This window comes from Vipera berus (assembly GCF_964194415.1).
Source record: "Vipera berus genome assembly, chromosome: 3".
In the NCBI taxonomy this organism is placed as follows: Eukaryota; Metazoa; Chordata; class Lepidosauria; order Squamata; family Viperidae; genus Vipera; species Vipera berus.
Window position 1 is genome coordinate 214557546 of NC_138204.1, and position 18537 is coordinate 214576082.

At 46.2% G+C, this 18537-nt stretch overlaps 1 protein-coding gene across 1 annotated transcript in view; it reads left to right on the plus strand.

Annotated features, from left to right (window-relative positions):
• ADGRB1 (adhesion G protein-coupled receptor B1) overlaps positions 1-18537 on the plus strand; it is a gene marked incomplete at its 5' end in the record, with an annotated part of 265769 nt that overhangs the window by 143287 nt on the left and 103945 nt on the right. Inside the window, 2 exons of the mRNA XM_081323014.1 lie at positions 5976-6078; positions 12916-12959. Of these exons, the coding sequence (XP_081179140.1) occupies positions 5976-6078; positions 12916-12959 (147 nt within the window). The remainder of the gene's footprint in view (positions 1-5975; positions 6079-12915; positions 12960-18537) is intronic.

An 18537-nucleotide genomic window follows, 5' to 3' on the forward strand; every position in this document is an offset into this window, starting at 1 on the left:
GATGGCCCCCAAAGGATCCTAGAAGATAGCTTTCTTTTCTCGGCTTCGAGAAGAAATAAAGAGGGTCAGTGTGCAAGACCAGCAAAGAAGAAATTAATCTTAGGGAAGAAGACAGAGATGAAGTTGGACAATCATCACGAAGTCCTAGGCTGCACTAACAGAGGGATAGAATCAAGGTCACGTGAAGTGGGGTCGTTCTGCAATGAAATGAGGATATAAAGCCTTGGTAAGAACCAAACTTGGAATCCTGCATCCAGTTTTGGTCACCACAATGTAACAAAGGTGAAGAGACTCTAGAAAGAGTGCAGAGAAGAGCAACAGAGATGATCAGGGGACTGGAGGCTAAAACATATTTGAATTTGAATTTTATTAAATTTATATACCGCCCTTTCCCGAAGGACTCAGGGCGGTTTACAGGGTATATAAAAAACATCGATACAAAAATTAAGACCCATTTAAAAAGATTAGACTAAGTCCCTGCAACATGTAAAACCCCAGTTAAAACCCCAATTAAAACCCCAATTAAAACTCAGCCTGAGCTGAGGAATGGTTGCAGGAACTGGGTATGTGCAGTTTAATAAAGAGTAGGATTAAGAGGGACATGATAGCAGTCTTCCTACATCTCAGGGGCTGCCCCAAAGAAGAGGAAGTCAAGGTATTCTCCAAAGCACCTGAAGGCAGGAGAAGAAGCAACGGATGGAGACTAATCAAGGAGAGAAGCAACCTGGAACTAAGGAGAAACTTCCCGACAGTGAGAACAATTAACCAGTGGAACAACCTGCCTCCAGAAGCTGTGGATGCTCCAACACTGGAAGTTTTTAAGAAGAGTTTTTAAGAAGAGACTGGACAACCATTTGTCTGATATGATATAGGTTTCCTGCCTGAGCAGAGGGTTAAACTAGATGACTTCCAAGGTCCCTTCCAGCTCTGTTATTTTATTAAGATTTCCATAACAGTTAACCAATCGTATTTTCAGCGGCAACTTCAGGTATGAAAGCTAGACATTGGGATAGAATAAGAGAGAGGTAATGACTAGTTAAAGTGGAATTTTAGGTTGGTAGATGGTTATTACGACTATGTGTTATCCTCGACTTACAACAGTTCATCTAGTGACCCTTTGGAGTTACAACAACACCGGAAAAGGGACTTACGACCGTTTTTCACCCTTACGACCGTTACAGCATCTCCATGGTCACGTGATCAGAATTCAGGTGCTAGGCAACTGGTTCGTATTCATGATGGTGGCAGTGTCCCAGGGTCATGGGATCCGTTTTTGCAACCTTCTGACAAGCTTCTAAATTCATTGAAACATAGTGTCATGTCATGTCAAGAACATCCAATGTTAGCACCATTGACACACAGCATTATGGGCTTGGAAGGGACCTTGGAGGTCTTCTAGTCCAACCCGCTGCTCAAGACAAGCTCTTCTATTGATTGATTGCCCTCACTGGCAGAAACTTTCTCCTTACATCTATACTGGATCTCATTTGAACAAGCTTCCAACCATTACTACCTGTCCTCCCATCAGGTGCCCTAGAGAATAAGTCAATCCCTTCTTCTTGGGGATAGCCCCTCAAGTAGTGGAAGACACCTGTCATGTCCCTCCTAATGATTTCCTTTGATACCCTAGATCAGGGGTCTTCAAACCTGGCCCTTTGATGACTTGTGGACTTCAACTCCCAGAATTCCTCAGTCGGCTATTTTGATGAACCTGCAGACTTGGATCCAGACCAGGGGTCTTCAAACTTGGCCCTTTTATGACTTGTGGACTTCAACTCCCAGAATTCCTCAGTCAGCCATTTTGGTGAACCTGCGGACTTGGATTCAGACCAGGGGTCTTCAAACTTGGCCCTTTTATGACTGGTGGACTTCAACTCCCAGAATTCCTCAGTCCACAAGTCATAAAAGGGCCAAGTTTGAAGACCCCTGCCCTAGATACACCGTAGCCTCCCACAACTGATCACCACACCATTTAGTGACCTGACCCTTTATCATCTTTGTTGAGCTTCTCTGCACACTTTCCAGGGTCTCAACAACTTTTTTGTATCATGGTGACCAAAACTGGACACAGTATTCTAAGTGTGGTGTCACCATGGGGAAGCCAGATTGACTTAAAACAACCTTGTTACTAAATTAACAACTGCACTTAAGAACTGTGACAGGAATCAACTTCCCATCGTCCTGTGCGCTCCCACAGGGAGGGCCTTCTTAGGCTACCGCCGGTGAAGGGCTGCCGGTGGGTGACTCCCAGAGAGAGGGCCTTCTCTGTGGGCGCGCCTGCCCTATGGAACCAACTTCCGATGGAACTTAGGACTGCCTCCGACCTCCGCTCATTCTGCCGGGACCTTAAAACTTGGCTCTTTGGGCTGTCGGGCCTAGACTGAGGGGTTTTAATTCGGTCTTAATGTTTTAATTTTTTCAAAATTTTGGCTCTAAATTCAATTAATTGTTTTAATTAACTGTTTTAAATCTTCTAAATTTTGTATGGTATGATTTTAACTGCCCTGTAAACCACCCTGAGTCCTATGGTTATAGGGCGGTATATAAACATGCTCTCTACATGGGGCTGCCCTTGAGGACCACTCAGAAGCTTCAGCTGGTACAGAATGCAGCCGCGCGAGTTCTTTTGGGGGTCTCCCGATACTCCCATGTTACACCTCTACTCCGTGAGCTGCATTGGCTTCCAGTTGCCTTCCGGGTGAAATTCAAGGTGCTGGTGATGACATACAAAGCCCTACATGGCATGGGTCCGGATTACCTACGGGAGCACCTACTGCCGACGTCAACTTCCCTCCGTCCTGTACGCTCCCACAGAGAGGGCCTCCTCAGGGTACCACCAGTCAGAGAATGTCGGCTGGTGACCCCCAGGGGGAGAGCATTCTCGGTGGGCACACCAATTCTTTGGAACCGCTTACTGGCTGAACTACGAATGGCCCCCGACCTTCGCTCCTTCTGGCATGATCTAAAAACTTATCTATTCGAACAAGCCGGCCTGGTCTGATGGGTTTGGGGTTTTAACATTATTTTTAACTAACTTACTACATTGGGCACAATCATTTAACTTTAAATCTTGTATCCTGTATTCTTATTTTTATTGCCCTGTACACCGCCCTGAGTCCTTCGGGAGAAGGGCGGTATATAAATCAAATAAATAAATAAATAAATAAATAAATCAAAACAATAAATAAATAAATAAAATGGGGCAAAACTCTTTTATAAAATGTCTTGCTTATAACGTTTGGGCTCAGCTGTGCTTGCATGTTGAGGGCCACCTGTCCCAGGCTGTCTGGTCCTTGGAAATGACCATCATCCAGCAGAAATGAACATACTTTGGGTACGTGATGTGGGCAGCTGATGGTCCGTAAAAAAAACGGAGTGAAGCAAAAAGCCGACAAGGGTGAGGGACACAATGACATCTTGGCATGTCACTGGATGAGCTACATTGGAGACAAGCTGAGATGGAGAACACTGGAGCATGAACTCCACAAGAGCCAGCTCCAGCTGAGTGCCACCACACGGACTTGTCCCCGTTTTTGGTCAGGAATGAACACACAACGTGACGAAATGTTCATTTCTGAGGCATGCATCCTGGAGACTCCGACCAAGCTGTTTGGACCAAACATTAATTTTGGAATGTGCCTAGAATTTTAGTGTCTTTCTTCGGTTACATAACCTCTAAGTTGCTTTGACTGACAGCTATCCCATCAAGGCAACCTGCAGCATCGGAATTAATAATGAAGATGAGGATGGTAACAGTGTTAAAAGTTAATAGTCTCCAGTTAAAGTTCCCCAGAATCTCCTCCTTCTTCATTAATCCTTCTTCCTTTTCCTTCTCCTTCTCCTTCTCCTTCTCCTCTTCCTCCTCCTGCCAAACCCCACTCCCTTCTAGCATTGATAATGTTACCTAGTTGGGTCATGAAATGTTTGCCAGAAAACAAGCAAGCTCAGAAAGCACCAAGAACCCCACAGTCTTCCTCCTCCTCCTCCTCCTCCTCCTCCTCCTCCTCCTCCTCCTCCTCCTCCTCTTCCTCCTCCTCCTCCTCCTCCTTTCCAAAAAACCCACTTTACTCTTTAAAAAGATGTATTTTGTTTTTTTATGATTAATTCTTCACCAACAACAGACTGAACACTTTCTGTACAACGTCGTTGCCGATTTACTGATACTACACCTTTGCTTTATTTTTAATTTTATTTTTTCCCCTCTTTAAAAATTATTTTTTTAAAAAAAAATCCTTAAAACCAGCACAGAATGCGATTTCAGGTTACTAATTGTGATCTTTAAGGATTTCTTAAAAGCTAGCCATGGGGGAGTCTCAGAAATCCAATTTATAAGACATTTCATAAGTGTGAATCTTTCTTCTTAATGGCCTCCAAGAGAGCTGCAGAGTGATGATCTTAAATTAATGATAGCAATGGTATTAAATGAGAGTGATGGTATTAAAATAATAATAATATGCACATTCCTTATCTACTTTTGCCCAGCATGTGTAGGCATAGTTTAAAAATCAGCACACAATTGGGGAAAATGTAAACAGCACATTGTGATAGTATTTTGATCCAATTTTTAGTAGTAATACATTCCAGTAACAGTAACATATTCCAAAATATCCAGTTTTTGTCACCACGATATAAAACAGTTCTTGAGACTCTAGAAAAAGGGCAGAGAAGAGCAACAAAGATGATTAGGGGACTGGAGGCTAAAACATATGAAGAACGATTGCTGGAATTGGGTATGTCTAGTTTAATGAAGAGAAGGACCAGGGGGGACATGATAGCAGTGTTCCAGTATCTCAGGGGCTGCCCCAAAGAAGAGGGAGTCAAGCTATTCTCCAAAGTGCCTGAAGGCAGGACAAGAAGCAATGGTTGGAAACTCATCAAGGAGAGAAGCAACCTGGAATTAAAGAGGAATTTCCTGACAGTTGCAACAATTAATCAGTGGAACAACCTGCCTCCAGAAGTGGTGAATGGTCCAACACTGGAAGTTTTTAAGAAGAGTTTGGACAGCCATTTGTCTGAAATGGGATAGGGTTTCCTACTTGAGTATCTGTTCTTAAAAGCCTCTAGTGATGGAGCACCCACAACCTCTGGAGACAATTGATTAATTGTTCTCACTGTCAGGAAATTTCTCCTTAGTTCTAGGTTGCTTCTCTCCTTGATTAGTTTAAGAATATGAATAACAAAATAACAGAGTTGGAAGGGACATTGGAGGTCTTCTAGTCCAACCTCCTGCTCAAACAGAGGACCCCACACCATCCTGGAGCAATGGTGTCCATCCATTGCTTCTTTTCATGCCCTCAGGTGGTTTGGAGAATGGGTTTGTTAAGGAATTAGTTGTGCAGAGGTCTCCTTGTGCTACCAAGGGGTTGCACAGACAAGGAAGGGTACTGAGAGCAGCAAGAGTCACACAAGAGTACACTGAGTTGTAAAAGCAAAAGGTAGTTTACTTGAAGGTGGTGTAAAAACAAAAATGCACAGTCAAAAATAAACAGTCCAGGTCATAAACAATAGCAACAGTCCAAGGAGTAATCCAAACTACAAAGTCTTCTTACCGGTCCAGAGGTCAATACACAGTTCAGGTTACAGCAGTAGTAAACCAACAACAACAACAGTAATAGTAGAGATCAGTGAATTCAGAGAGAGAGAGAAGCTACATTACTAGCTCCCTCTTATGGCCATGAGAACACTTACACACCCATTGGCCAATTAACTTCTTAAAGTCATAACATTATGGTTAATATATTTTCAACCCAACATTGTAGGCTAACACCATACGCCTAACAGGGTTGACCCCTTTTTCTTTGTGACACCTTTTGCATATTAAAACAGTATCACCGCCTCGTCCTTCTTTTCAGTTGACCTCTGTCCATTATGTGGAAAAGGGAGCTATAAATTCTTTGAAGGAACTGTTCGTCTGTTGACCTCTCCGAATACTCTTCCATCTTCCATTACTTATCTATTTTCTTCCTTCTCTCCAGGAATGCCACAGTACTCAATTCACGCATCATCTCTGTGACGGTGAAGCCAGAACCTCAATCCCTTGTGGCCCTGATGGAAATTGAATTCTCCCATTTGTATAATGTAAGTCATTCCTCACTTAGATGGGAGGGATTTTGAGGAGGAATAGAACTTAGAACAGAAGGATTTTTTTTTCCTCCCGGTTGAAAATTTTGCTGATCACGAAGATCACGAAACAATTACGATATCTTGTAATTCTGTGACTTCCATGCTAAGTTAAGAAGAAAATGAAAAAAAAAATAATTTTGTGGAAGGTTTTAATTGTGATGAACATCAATGGCAGGATTAAGTTGACTTTGGCTGATCTTGGAGGCTATGTTGAGATATTCCTGGTTAGCACTTGGGTGGAGACCATGCGGGGCTAGTAGTAGTAGTAGTAGTAGTAGTAGTAGTAGTAGTAGACTTTATTGTCATTTCAACAATATACAGATGGTAGAGGACAGGAAGGCCTGGAGGAACGTTGTCCATAGGGTCGCGATGGGTCGGACACGACTTCGCAACTAACAACAACAACACAGTGAAACGAAACAACGTTTCCCCAGGACCAAGGTGCTACATCAGACGATGCAAATCAAAAAAAGAACAGAACACAACTACACATAACTCTAAACTAAAAACTTAAAAAAACTACAAATACAAGTATCCCCAACCAATAGGGGCCATGGAACTGCGGCCGGGAACAACGCCCAGAGGATCAGGGAGGGAACTGTTTGGGGCGGCTGAACCACCGGAGCTGACGCCAATTAATGGATCCCTCCATCCTGCCTTCTGCCCATTCTCACCCATCTTTGCCCATTCTCTCCCTACAGGACATAACGGGCCTGGGTGCTAGCCACGGTGGCAGAGTGGCTGGGCCATACACCTGCTACCCCATAGTGGTGAGAGCTCTATGGGGTATGCCTCACCCAGAGTACGTTCTGGACCACCTCCGGAAGCAGAGACACAACCCATCGTGAGAGGATGAGGAGTGGCCTGCTTCTGGGGGTTCGCCCGGCCAAGTGGCAGTGGCAGGGCGACGATCCAGATACGCACCTACCCGGCTCGACCCTCCTGCAAATTCACCATCCAGGGGACAGCCTTCCCGGAACCACCTGTGACTATGCCCGTTCAATACTCTAGCATAGCACTGCACGCCCTCAGGGGTTCCCCACTCTCCTGGGTGCGACCCGCCTTCATCACATCCAATCTTGATGACGGGCCCAACCACTGGGCCTCTGAGAGATGGCCGGGCAGGGTCAGGGGCCTCCAGCACATTCCCATCAAGAGGCCCCTGATTAAGTTCTTAGCTAAGTTTTTTGTGGGGTTAGGGAGGGGGGAGGGAGGAGACTATGGTTGCGCGGGAAAGGCACACCTTCCAGCCACCATAACGCATGCCAGGCCCACGGCCGTTCGCGACAGCGTACAACGAGGGCCAGTCGCCGATAACACCCAGTGGCGTACTGACGAACGTCCCATCCCTAGGATGGTGGGGAATGGCAGAAGGTGCACAGACAGAGGGCCATATCGTCACCGGGAGTGTCATCTCCGCTCTGTAAAGGCGGTGAGACGCTCCGACCCTCTGTTCTCCCCCGGAGGACCCGGGAGCAAAGGTGCGCACCCTCCCATGCTGAGGCTGGTCTACCTGAATGCAAGGTCCGCAGCCAACAAAGCTCACCTCATTCGTGACCTATTGGAGAGTGAGCATGCGGACCTGGCCTGCATCACGGAAACCTGGCTGGGCCCAGAGGGGGGTGTTCCTCTGGTTGACCTCTGCCCGCCAGGTTTCCAGGTACTGCACCAGCCCCGGGCTCATGGGAGGGGCGGGGGAGTGGCAGTTATCATCAGGGAATCCCTTAGCCCGCGAGAGACCACCGTCCCTCAGATGGTCGGGTGTGAGTCTCTCCTACTGAGATTCGGCCCAGGGGCGCAGCTGGGTCTGCTGCTGGCGTACCTACCACCTAATCGTGCAGCGGCGGCCCTACCCGAGCTACTCGATGTCCTCTCAGAGTTGGTGGTTGAATTCCCAAGACTCATGGTCTTGGGCGACTTTAATCTACCGTCCCTGGGAGGATCGTCCGAACTGGCTCGGGAGTTCATGGCTTCCATGACGGCCATGGACCTGTTGCAAATAATTTCTGGGCCGACTCATGAGAGAGGCCACAACCCAGACTTGGTGTTCTTGTCTGGACGGTGGCGTGATGATGTCGGTGGGGGCGCCACAACTGTTACGCCCCTGTCATGGACCGATCACCACCTCCTGCGGCTAGACTTCCCCCTTGCCACCCCCCACCGTGGGTGCACGGTGCCAGTCAGATGGTACCGCCCTAGGCGCCTAATGGACCCTGATAAGTTCCAGGCAGCGCTTAGGGACTCGCATGCACCCCCTGCTCACAGCTCGGCGGAAGCCTTAGTGGAAGCCTGGGAAAAGGCAGCCACGGAGGCTCTGGACCGAGTTGTACCCTTGCGGCCTCTGACCCGGCGCAGATCCCAGCGAGCCCCATGGTTCACCGAGGAGCTCCGGGAGATGAAGCGTCGGAGACGGGGCCTAGAGAGCCGTTGGAGGTCCAGTCGATCCGAATCCGACCGATTGCGACTAAGAATCCTCACCAGGTCTTATCTCGCTGCGATAAGGGTGGCAAAATCCAACTACTTTTCCACCCTCATCGCGTCCGCAGATAATCGCCCAGCTGCCTTGTTCAGGGTGACTCGCTCCCTATTAAACCAAGAGGTGAGGGAGGAACCCTTGCAGGGTCGAGCCGAGGAATTTGGTCAATATCTGCTGGATAAAATCGCTCGGATTCGAACTGGTCTGGACTCCAACTGGGCTGAGATGGAAGAACAAGACATGGACAGTCTTGTCGACGTCATCTGGGAAGAATTTGATCCTGTAACTCCTAAGGAAGTGGACAGGATTATGAGAAGGTTAAGCTCCTCCACATGCTTACTGGACCCGTGCCCTTCCTGGCTGGCCTATGCAGCTCGAGAGGCGACACGAGGCTGGTTCCTAGCGGTCATCTCTGCTTCTCTGAGTGAGGGTCACTTCCCCACCGCCTTGAAGGAGGCGGTGGTGAGACCTCTCCTCAAGAAGCCCACCTTGGACCCATCCTCTTTGAATAACTTTCGTCCAGTCTCCAATCTTCGCTTCCTTGCGAAGGTTGTTGAGAGCGTGGTGGCGCACCAACTTCCTCAGATCCTGGATGAAGCAGTTTATCTAGACCCGTACCAATCGGGTTTCAGGCCGGGCTACAGCACGGAGACGGCATTGGTCGCTCTGATGAATGATCTCTGGAGAGCCCGGGACAGGGGCCATTCCTCTGTCCTAGTCTTATTAGACCTCTCGGCGGCTTTCGATACCATCGACCATGGTATCTTGCTGCGACGCCTCAGGGGACTGGGAGTGGGAGGCACAGTTCTGCGTTGGTTCTCCTCCTTTCTCCAGGGTCGCTCGCAGTCGGTGCTGACAGGGGGACAGAGGTCGACCCCGAGGCCTCTCGCTTGCGGAGTCCCTCAGGGGTCGGTCCTCTCGCCTCTCCTGTTCAACATCTACATGAAACCGCTGGGTGAGATCATTCGCAGTTTTGGAGTAGGGTACCATCAGTATGCTGATGACACCCAGCTTTTTATCTCAACTCCAAACAATATCAGTGATGCCCTAGACGTGATGTCCCGCTGCCTGAAAGCGGTCCGGGAATGGATGGGGAGAAACAGGCTTCAACTGAACCCGGACAAGACTGAATGGCTGTACGTACCGGGAAACCAGGAGATTCAGAACGTCCCACTGCTTAACTTTGGGGACAAGTTACTTCCCCCTGTTGATAGGGCCCGCAACCTGGGTGTCCTCCTAGACTCGCAGCTCTCCCTGGAAGACCACATTGGAGCTGTGACCAAGGGGGCCTTCTCCCGGGTTCGACTAATTCGCCAACTACGGCCTTATCTGGACCTGGATTCCTTACGTACAGTCACCCATGCCCTTGTGACATCTCGCCTAGACTATTGTAACGCTCTCTACATGGGGCTGCCCTTGAGATCCACTCGGAAGCTTCAACTGGTGCAAAGTGCGGCGGCACGGACACTCTTGGGAGCCTCCCGATACTCCCATATCACACCTCTCCTCCGTGCGCTGCACTGGCTTCCGGCTGCCTTCCGTGTGAAGTTCAAGGTGCTAACGATGACTTACAAAGCCCTACATGGCATGGGTCCGGACTACCTTCGGGAGCACCTTCTGCCGATGTCAGCACCCCACCGTCCTGTGCGCTCCCACAGAGAGGGCCTCCTCAGGGTGCCACCGCTCAAGGAATGTCGGCTGGTGGCCCCCAGGGGGAGGGCATTCTCAGTGGGTGCGCCAGCCCTCTGGAACACCTTACCAACAGAAATCCGGATGGCCCCTGACCTCCGTACCTTCCGTCGCGACTTAAAAACTTTCCTGTTTCAGCAGGCTGGCCTGGCATGATAGCGTTAATTGGGGTCCCAGTTTGTGTTCATTAGTGTTTCTTATTATTTTTATTGTTCGATCTGTATACCTTCCTTCCTCTGTACACCGCCCCGAGTCCCTCGGGAGAAGGGCGGTTTATAAAAACTAATAAATAAATAAATAAATAAATTTATAGTTCCAGTTTCTTTGTGTTGAGAATTCTAATGGCTTGTAGGAAGAAACTGTTACACAATCTGGATGTCCAAGCCCAATTGCTCCTGTACCTCTTTCCAGATGGCAAAAGAGTAAAAAGTGTGTATGAGGGTTGTGTGTAATCAGCCACAATGTTTCTGGCTTTACGGATGCAATGTAAATATCCATGACAGAGGGAAGAGCAACCACGACGGTCTTCTCTGCCATCCTCACTATTCGCTGTAGGGTTTTGCGATCCGAAACGGTGCAGTTTCCAAACCAGGCAGTAATGCAACTGCTCAGGGTGCTCTCGATAGTCCCTCTGTAGAAGATTGTGAGGATGTGTGGTGGAAGCTGTGACCTCCCTCAGTTTCCTCAGAAAGTAAAGACGCTGGTGGGCCTTCCTGGTTATGGAACAGGTGTTGAGGGACCAAGTGAGATTCTCTTGCAAGTGAACACCCAAGAAATTTGGTGCTAGGTGGAGGATTCAAATGCTGGTCTTGAAGAAGCAGTGGTCAACCAGCCACTTCCCGAGTGTGTCCAAGAAAAGAGTGTGGATCTTCTTTCCAGTTTGAGGGTCTTAGTTTTCATCTCTGCATCAACCTTGGCTGAAGGCTAAAGTCTCTTTTCCTACCGTTGGTCCAGAGACAATGTCTTCCATCTCTATGGGACCTTCTTGGGAACCTCCTTCAGTGCTCCTTTTCAGTGCCCCCACCCCACCCGAGGCCACAGTGGAAAGAAACATGAGGAGAAAGGGAACACATGGGCTCAAACTTCCCAGCTTTAGGGTCCTTGGTGCTCTCTGAGCTTGGTGGTTTTCTTGCAGACGGTTCGTTATCCAGTTACGAGGACTACGGTAAGTGCACTGATGAGGCTACCTAGTTGGTGAATGAAATGTCTGCAGGAAAAACCACCAAGCTCAGAGAGTATGGAAGACCCACAGCCCTCCTTCACCTCCTCTCCTTCCTCCTCCCCACAAACCCCACTCCCTTGCAGAATGAAATGTCTGCAAGAAAACTACCAAGCTCAAAGAGTACCAAAGACCATACCCTCCTCCTCCTCCTCCTCTTCCTCCTCCCCACAAACCCCACTCCCTTCTAGCTCTGATGATGCTACCTAGTTGGGTGAATGAAATATCTACAAGAAAATAATCAAGCTCAAGGAGCACCAAGAAACTCACACTTCTCCTTCTCCTTCTCTTCCTTCTCCTTCCTTCTCCTTCTCCTTCTCTTCCTCCTCCTCCTCCTCCTTCTCTTCCTCCTCCTCCTCCTCCTTCTCCTCCTCCTCCTCCTTTCTCCTTCTCTTCCTTCTCCTTCTTTCTCCTTCTCCTCCTCTTCCTTCTCCTTCCTTCTCCTTCTCCTTCTCCTTCTCCTTCCTTCTCCTTCTCCTTCTCCTTCTCTTCCTCCTCCTCCTCCTCCTCCTTCTCTTTCTCCTCCTCCTCCTCCTCCTCCTCCTTCTCCTCCTCCTTCTCCTCCTCCTTCTCTTTCTCCTTCTCCTCCTCCTCCTTCTTTCTTCTTCTCCTCTTCCTTCTCCTTCCTTCTCCTTCTCCTTCTTCTCCTTCTCCTTCTCTTCCTCCTCCTCCTCCTCCTTCTCTTTCTCCTTCTCTACCTTCTCCTTCCTTCTCCTTCTCCTTCTCCTTCTCCTTCTCCTTCTCCTTCTCCTTCCTTCTCCTTCTCCTTCTCCTTCTCCTTCTCTTCCTCCTCTTCCTCCTCCTCTTCCTCCTCCTCTTCCTCCTCCTCCTTCTCCTTCTCCTTCTCGTCTCTGCAAACCTCACTCCCTACTAGCATTGAGGACCTTACCTAGTTGGGCCACGAAACATCTGCAAGAAAATAGCCAAGCTCAGAGAGCACAAAGGAGCTGAACCATGAGCTACAAATATGATCTTCTATGGCTTCCCTGGTCTCTCTACAATAGTGCTGATCTCAAGTAAACGCCTACCGCAGATTTTCCATTTGCCTATCCTGGATAGGTAACTTTTTAAAAGCAAGAGGAAGCCACAGTCTTTATGGTGGCCTAGAATCCATAAATAATGTCTATTTTTCATTTGAGCAGAGCATCCCAGCTCGTGTGCTGCCAACCTAGAAGGGACTCCTAACTGTGTTTCTCCTGGTGTAGAAGCTGACAGATCCCACCCTGAATTTAGTCAGAAGGAGATGTCAAAATGTAGGGTTTTTTTGGGGGGGGGGGTTTAGGAGGAGACACACATCCACAAACATGCATTAAGGATAGGCATTGTTCCTCACTGGTGTGAGCATCTCTCTGGAAATTACACACTGATTTATTTATTTATTTATTTGTCTCCTTTTCTCTCCGAACAGGGAACCACAAACCAAACCTGCATTGTCTGGGATGAAGCTGATGTGTAAGTCAAGTGGGTTTGTTTGTTTGTTTTTGATTGACAAAACAAAATATAAAAGTGCAAATGTCATTTTCTGGGGTGGCTGGCAAGGGCTGTGTTTGGAGGAAATGGAAGCTGTTCTGTTCCACACCCTATTGTTTTTGAGTGATAGTTCCTAGTTCCTGCAATATTATTATTATTATTATTATTATTATTATTATTATTATTATTATTATTATTATTATTATTATTATTATTATTATTGTTGTTGTTGTTGTTGTTGTTGTTGTTGTTGTTGTTGTTGTTATTATTGTTGTTGTTGTTGTTGTTGTTGTTGTTGTTGTTGTTAAACTTTTATTCATAAAACATGAAACTCAGTCAACTTAACACTCAGTCAACTTGACTGGCATTAATGGTTGACACGGGCTGCTGCCAGCATCCTAGGTAACAACCAGGCATCTCCTTAAAATGTAAGATGTTCCGAGTAGCGCAGTTTTTTGTAGCTTTGCTGGAGTTATTGCAGGAAGCTGGAATTTCTTGATGTATTTTGCAGTCTTTGGACATAGTTCCCAGTGCCGCGATGATAATGGGTATCACTGTTACGCGTTTCATCCATAATCGTGCTGTTTCGATGGCCAGGTAGCGGTATTTCGTAATTTTTTCCAGTTATTTTTCTTTGACACTGGCATCTCCTGGTACGGCGATATCAATCAACTGTACGCTTCGGTTCTCTAAGACTGTGATATTTGGCGTGTTGTGTTCCAAATGGCAATCTGTAATTAATAATAATAATTAATTAAATTACTACTACTACTGCTACTACTACTACTACTACTACTACTACTACTACTACTACTACTATATTGATTAGCCCTTGGGCCACATCAAAGTGCAAAGTTCCAGAAACAAATTATTACTAAAATTTGATAAAAGCAATTTAAAATGGAATTTGATAAAATACAATTTTAAATGAAATTGGAATAAAATGAAAGGAAATTGGTATAGAATACAGTCTAAAATGAAATTGGAATAGAATGCAATAATTTAAGATATAGATGAAATATGATGAAGTTGTATTTCGGTGTCACCCCTGCAATCTACTCTAATCAGTTCCACATATGTAGATCTCAACTGGAGCATTCTGGTTAAGTAATGTTATAATAATAATATTAATAATAATAATAATAATATGGAAGGGACGTTGGAGGTCATCTACTCCAACCCCCTGCTCAGGCAGGAAACCCCATACCATCTCAGATAAATGGTTGTCCAGTCTCTTCTTAAAAACTTCCAGTGTTGGAGCATTCACAGCTTCTGGAGGCTGGTAGTTCCACTGATTAATTGTTCTAACTGTCAGGAAGTTTCTCCTTAGTTCCAGGTTGCTTCTCTCCTTGACTAGTTTCCATCCGTTGCTTCTTCTCCTGCCTTCAGGTGCTTTGGAGAACAGCTTGACTCCCTCTTCTTTGGGGCAGCCCCTGAGATATTGGAAGACTGCTATCATGTCCCTCCTCGCCCTTCTCTTCATTAAACTACTGTGCTGTGTTAAATGTTATTTTCAGATTCTGGCCACACATATTTCCCAAATATAAACCCTAACTAGAAAATAAGCCCTGATTATTTTCTGGAGCAAAACTTAATATAAGACCTGGTCTTATTTTGGGGAAAACATGGTATTATGGGATAGATGTGTTTGCAAAAAAAACAAAAAAAAAACACAAAAGAAAGCAAAGCAAAATTCCTATCCAAGCATTTCTCAGGATTTTGGAACGCAAAATGACTTAAGTTGGAAAAAAGTAATAATAAACACAGACACATCAGCAAAGCTTCCATACTTCATTAATGCAATGCAGGGGCTACCACAAAGAAGAGGGAGTCAAGCTATTCTTCAAAGCGCCCGAAGGCAGGAGAAGAAGCAACGGATGGAAACTAGTCAAGGAGAGAAGCAACCTGGAACTAAGGAGAAACTTCCTAACAGTGAGGACAATTAACCAGTGGAACAACCTGCCTCCAGAAGCAGTGAATGCTCCAACACTGGAAGTTTTTAAGAAGAGACTGGACAGCCATTTGTCTGAAATGGTATAGGGTTTCCTGCCTGAGCAGGGGGTTGGACTAGATGACCTCCAAGGTCCCTTTCCAACTTTATATTATTATTATTATTATTATTATTATTATTATTATTATTATTATTATTATTATTATTATTATTATTATTATTACATGCAAAAAAAAGGAAGAGGTGAATACAGATGTTCGGAAGTAAATCTGCTAATTTTCTTTAGCACAGTCGAGGAAATGCATTAGGCCAAACCCATGGAAGGGCTTCTTCGTTACGAACCTAGATCAGGAAAAAACAAAATGTTCCACAACTTTTGTGGCTTTTTCCTTTTAGAGAGTGAGGGAAAAACAACCAATGGAGATCGGCTTCCAAACTGAATAATTTTTAAGAGAGTCTACGAAGCTGGTCCGGCGTTGACGTTCAGCAAAAGATACGGCTAAAATTGCAGACGCCGTGCCGCTGATTTCATAAGTGGAATGTGATCTGTTTGATTTGTATGGGTGTGCACACATGTTAATATATGGGTAGAGAGGACACATCTCCATCATAAGCTCATCTGCATTTAGATGGATACTTAAGCTGTATAGTTACTATGGCCTTCTTTTTTCTCTCTCTCTCTTTTTTCTTTTGATTTAACAAATCCGGTCGGCCTGAACGGTTAGTTCTTCTCAATCGTGTCCCAATGTTTACCCTTGAGCTGGGTGTGGCAAAGGAACCAACTCTGATCTGTAATGGGGAAAAAAACAAAACACCATGTGTGGTTGTTGAGTTTTGCTGGTGTGGATGGTGAGGAGGATATATAACTATGTTCTCTACTTGCTAGACTCTATGAAAGAAGTAATTTCATAGACTGATTTACAACGTCCCTGAAGATGATTACATGGTGGTCTTCTTTTCCTTCATTAGTCCTCTTCTAAAACATGTTTCTTCTTGTATAGAAGCTTCGGAAGACTTACTTGTTTGATTGATTGAGCGTTATGAAGACGAACGTGCAGGAGTACTCGATAAAATATATTCTTTATTTTAACATTAGGTTTAGTCTGACATATCCAGTCCAATTAGAACACAGAACATAGAATAATAAAGTTGAACAGGACCTTGGAGGTCTTCTAGTCCAGCCCCCTGCTCAGGCAGGAGACCCTATACCATTCCAGACAAATGGTTGTCCAGTCTCTTCTTAAAAGTCTCCAGTAATGGAGCACCCACAACTTCTGGAGGCAAGCCCCTGCCACTGTTTAATTAAAGAGTAACAGAATTAATTAATTCTAGTTAGGATCTCTCCTTGATCAGTTTCCATCTTTTACTTGTTGTCCTGCCCTCTGGTGCTTTGGAGAAAAGGTTGACCCCCTCGCCTTTTCTGGCAGCCTCTGAAATAATGGAAAACTACTATCATATCACCCCTTAGTCCTTCTCTTCATTAGAATAGAATAGAATAGAATAGAATAGAATAGAATAGAATAGAATAGAATAGAATAGAATAGAATAGAATAGAATAGAATAGAATAGAATAGAATAGAATAGAATAGAATAGAGGAAAGAATAGAATAGAATAGAATAGAATAGAATAGAATAGAATAGAATAGAATAGAATAGAATAGAATAGAATAGAATAGAATAGAATAGAATAGAATAGAATAGAGGAATAAATAGAATAGAATAGAATAGAATAGAATAGAATAGAATAGAATAGAATAGAATAGAATAGAATAGAATAGAATAGAATAGAATAGAATAGAATAGAATCTGGAAGGGACCTTAGAGGTCTTCCAGTCCAGCCTCCTGTTCAAGCAGGAGAACCTACACCATCTCTGACAGGTGATTGTCCAGTCTCTTCTCAAAAACCTCCAGTGATGGAACACCCACAACGTCTGTTCCACTGGTTGATTGTCCTCACTGCCAGGAAGTTTCTCCTTAATTCCAGGTTGCTTCTCGCTTTGATCACTTAGCTAGACATACCCAACTCCAGCAACCGTTCTTTATATGTTTTAGCCTCCAGCCCCCTCATCATCTTTGTTGCTCTTCTATCATCTCACCTCTAGCCGTTCTCTTCATTAGACTAGACTAGACATAACCACTCACGTCCCTCCATCATTCATCACATGGTTTAGCCTTGACCACAGAACAGACTGGCTAAGCTTAGAGACCAACCTTTACCTTTCTCTAAGCCCAAGATACTTGACCCAGTGCTTAGCCTCTGTTGAAAATGGCAACAAAATACAAAAAAAAAGGATTTGAATTTCCGATGGCTGGATCTCCCATAGCTACGTGCTATTTGGGGTGTTTGGCAGCTAGCCGGCCTTTATAGTTAGCTTTCAGCTTTGAAAGGTTGAGGGTAAGCCAGCTTTGCATACGAGAAGGTGTCCAACTGCTTTGGGAAGTTTCTGAGGGGATCTGCAGCATGAGCCAACCCACCAAGGATCCATTTTTTGAAAGCACGCAGAAGATGTGGTGGGGATGCTGGATAAAAGAGAAGAGGGTGGACCTCCGGGTGGCAGCCAAGCCTGCCTGTCTACAATTTCTCCTTTCTAAATCTCAGAAGGGAGAAACACACACACACAACCCCGCACCTCCCCCGCTTTCCTATTTATCCTTTTTCATGCTGTGAATTGCTCACAATGCCAGAGGAGAGCTAACTGGCTGGCTTGGGCATGGCCTATGGGTTACTGTTCCAAGGAGGAGGAGGAGGAGGAAGAGGTGGTGGTGGTGGAGGAGGAGGAGTGGTAGTGGAGGAAGAGGAGGAGGAGAGGAGGAGGAGGAGGAGGAGGAGGAAGAGGAGGTGGTGGTGGAGGAGGAGGAGGGGTAGTGGAAGAGGAGGAGTGGTGGTGGTGGTGGAGGAGGAGGAGAGAAAAAGGAGGAGGAGGAAGATGAGGTGGAGGAGAAGGTGGGGTAGTGGAGGAGGAGGAGAGGAAGAGGAGGAGGAGGTGGTGGTGGAGGAGGAGGGGTAGTGGAGGAGAGGAGGAGGAGGAGGAAGAAGAGGAGGTGGAGGAGGAGGAAGAAGAGGAGGTGGAGGAGGAGGAGGTGGAGGAGGAGGGGTAGTGGAGGAGAGGAAGAGGAGGAGGAGGAAGAAGAGGAGGTGGAGGAGGAGGAGGAGAGGAAGAGGAGGAGGAGGAGGAGGAGGTGGTGGTGGAGGAGGAGGAGAAGAGGAAGAATGGAGGAGGAGGAGGAGGAGGAAGGAAAGAAGGAGGAGGAGATGGCTTTCAGCTCCCACATCTCTGCTTTGACCCCCACCCCACCCCCCACTACCTTTCACCCCTCTCACTCCCCCTCCTTCCAAGGAGAGTTTGCCCATGTGTGTGTTGGCCTTGTTGAGTCCATTCAGAGGGTTCCCGTTTCCCAATTGTGTTTGGCCACAGTTGTGTCCCAGCCAAAGGGGCCTCTTTGCAGGTTGCCATGCTTACCGATCACATGAGGCTCTTCAATGCTCCAGTCCTGAAAGTTTAATCTACTCTACGGGCGGGGGGGGGGGAGGAAAGAGAGTTGTGAGGAGGGAGAGCCAGGAAAGGGGGATAGAAAAACGAGAGGGGAATTCCCGTAATTAAAAACAAA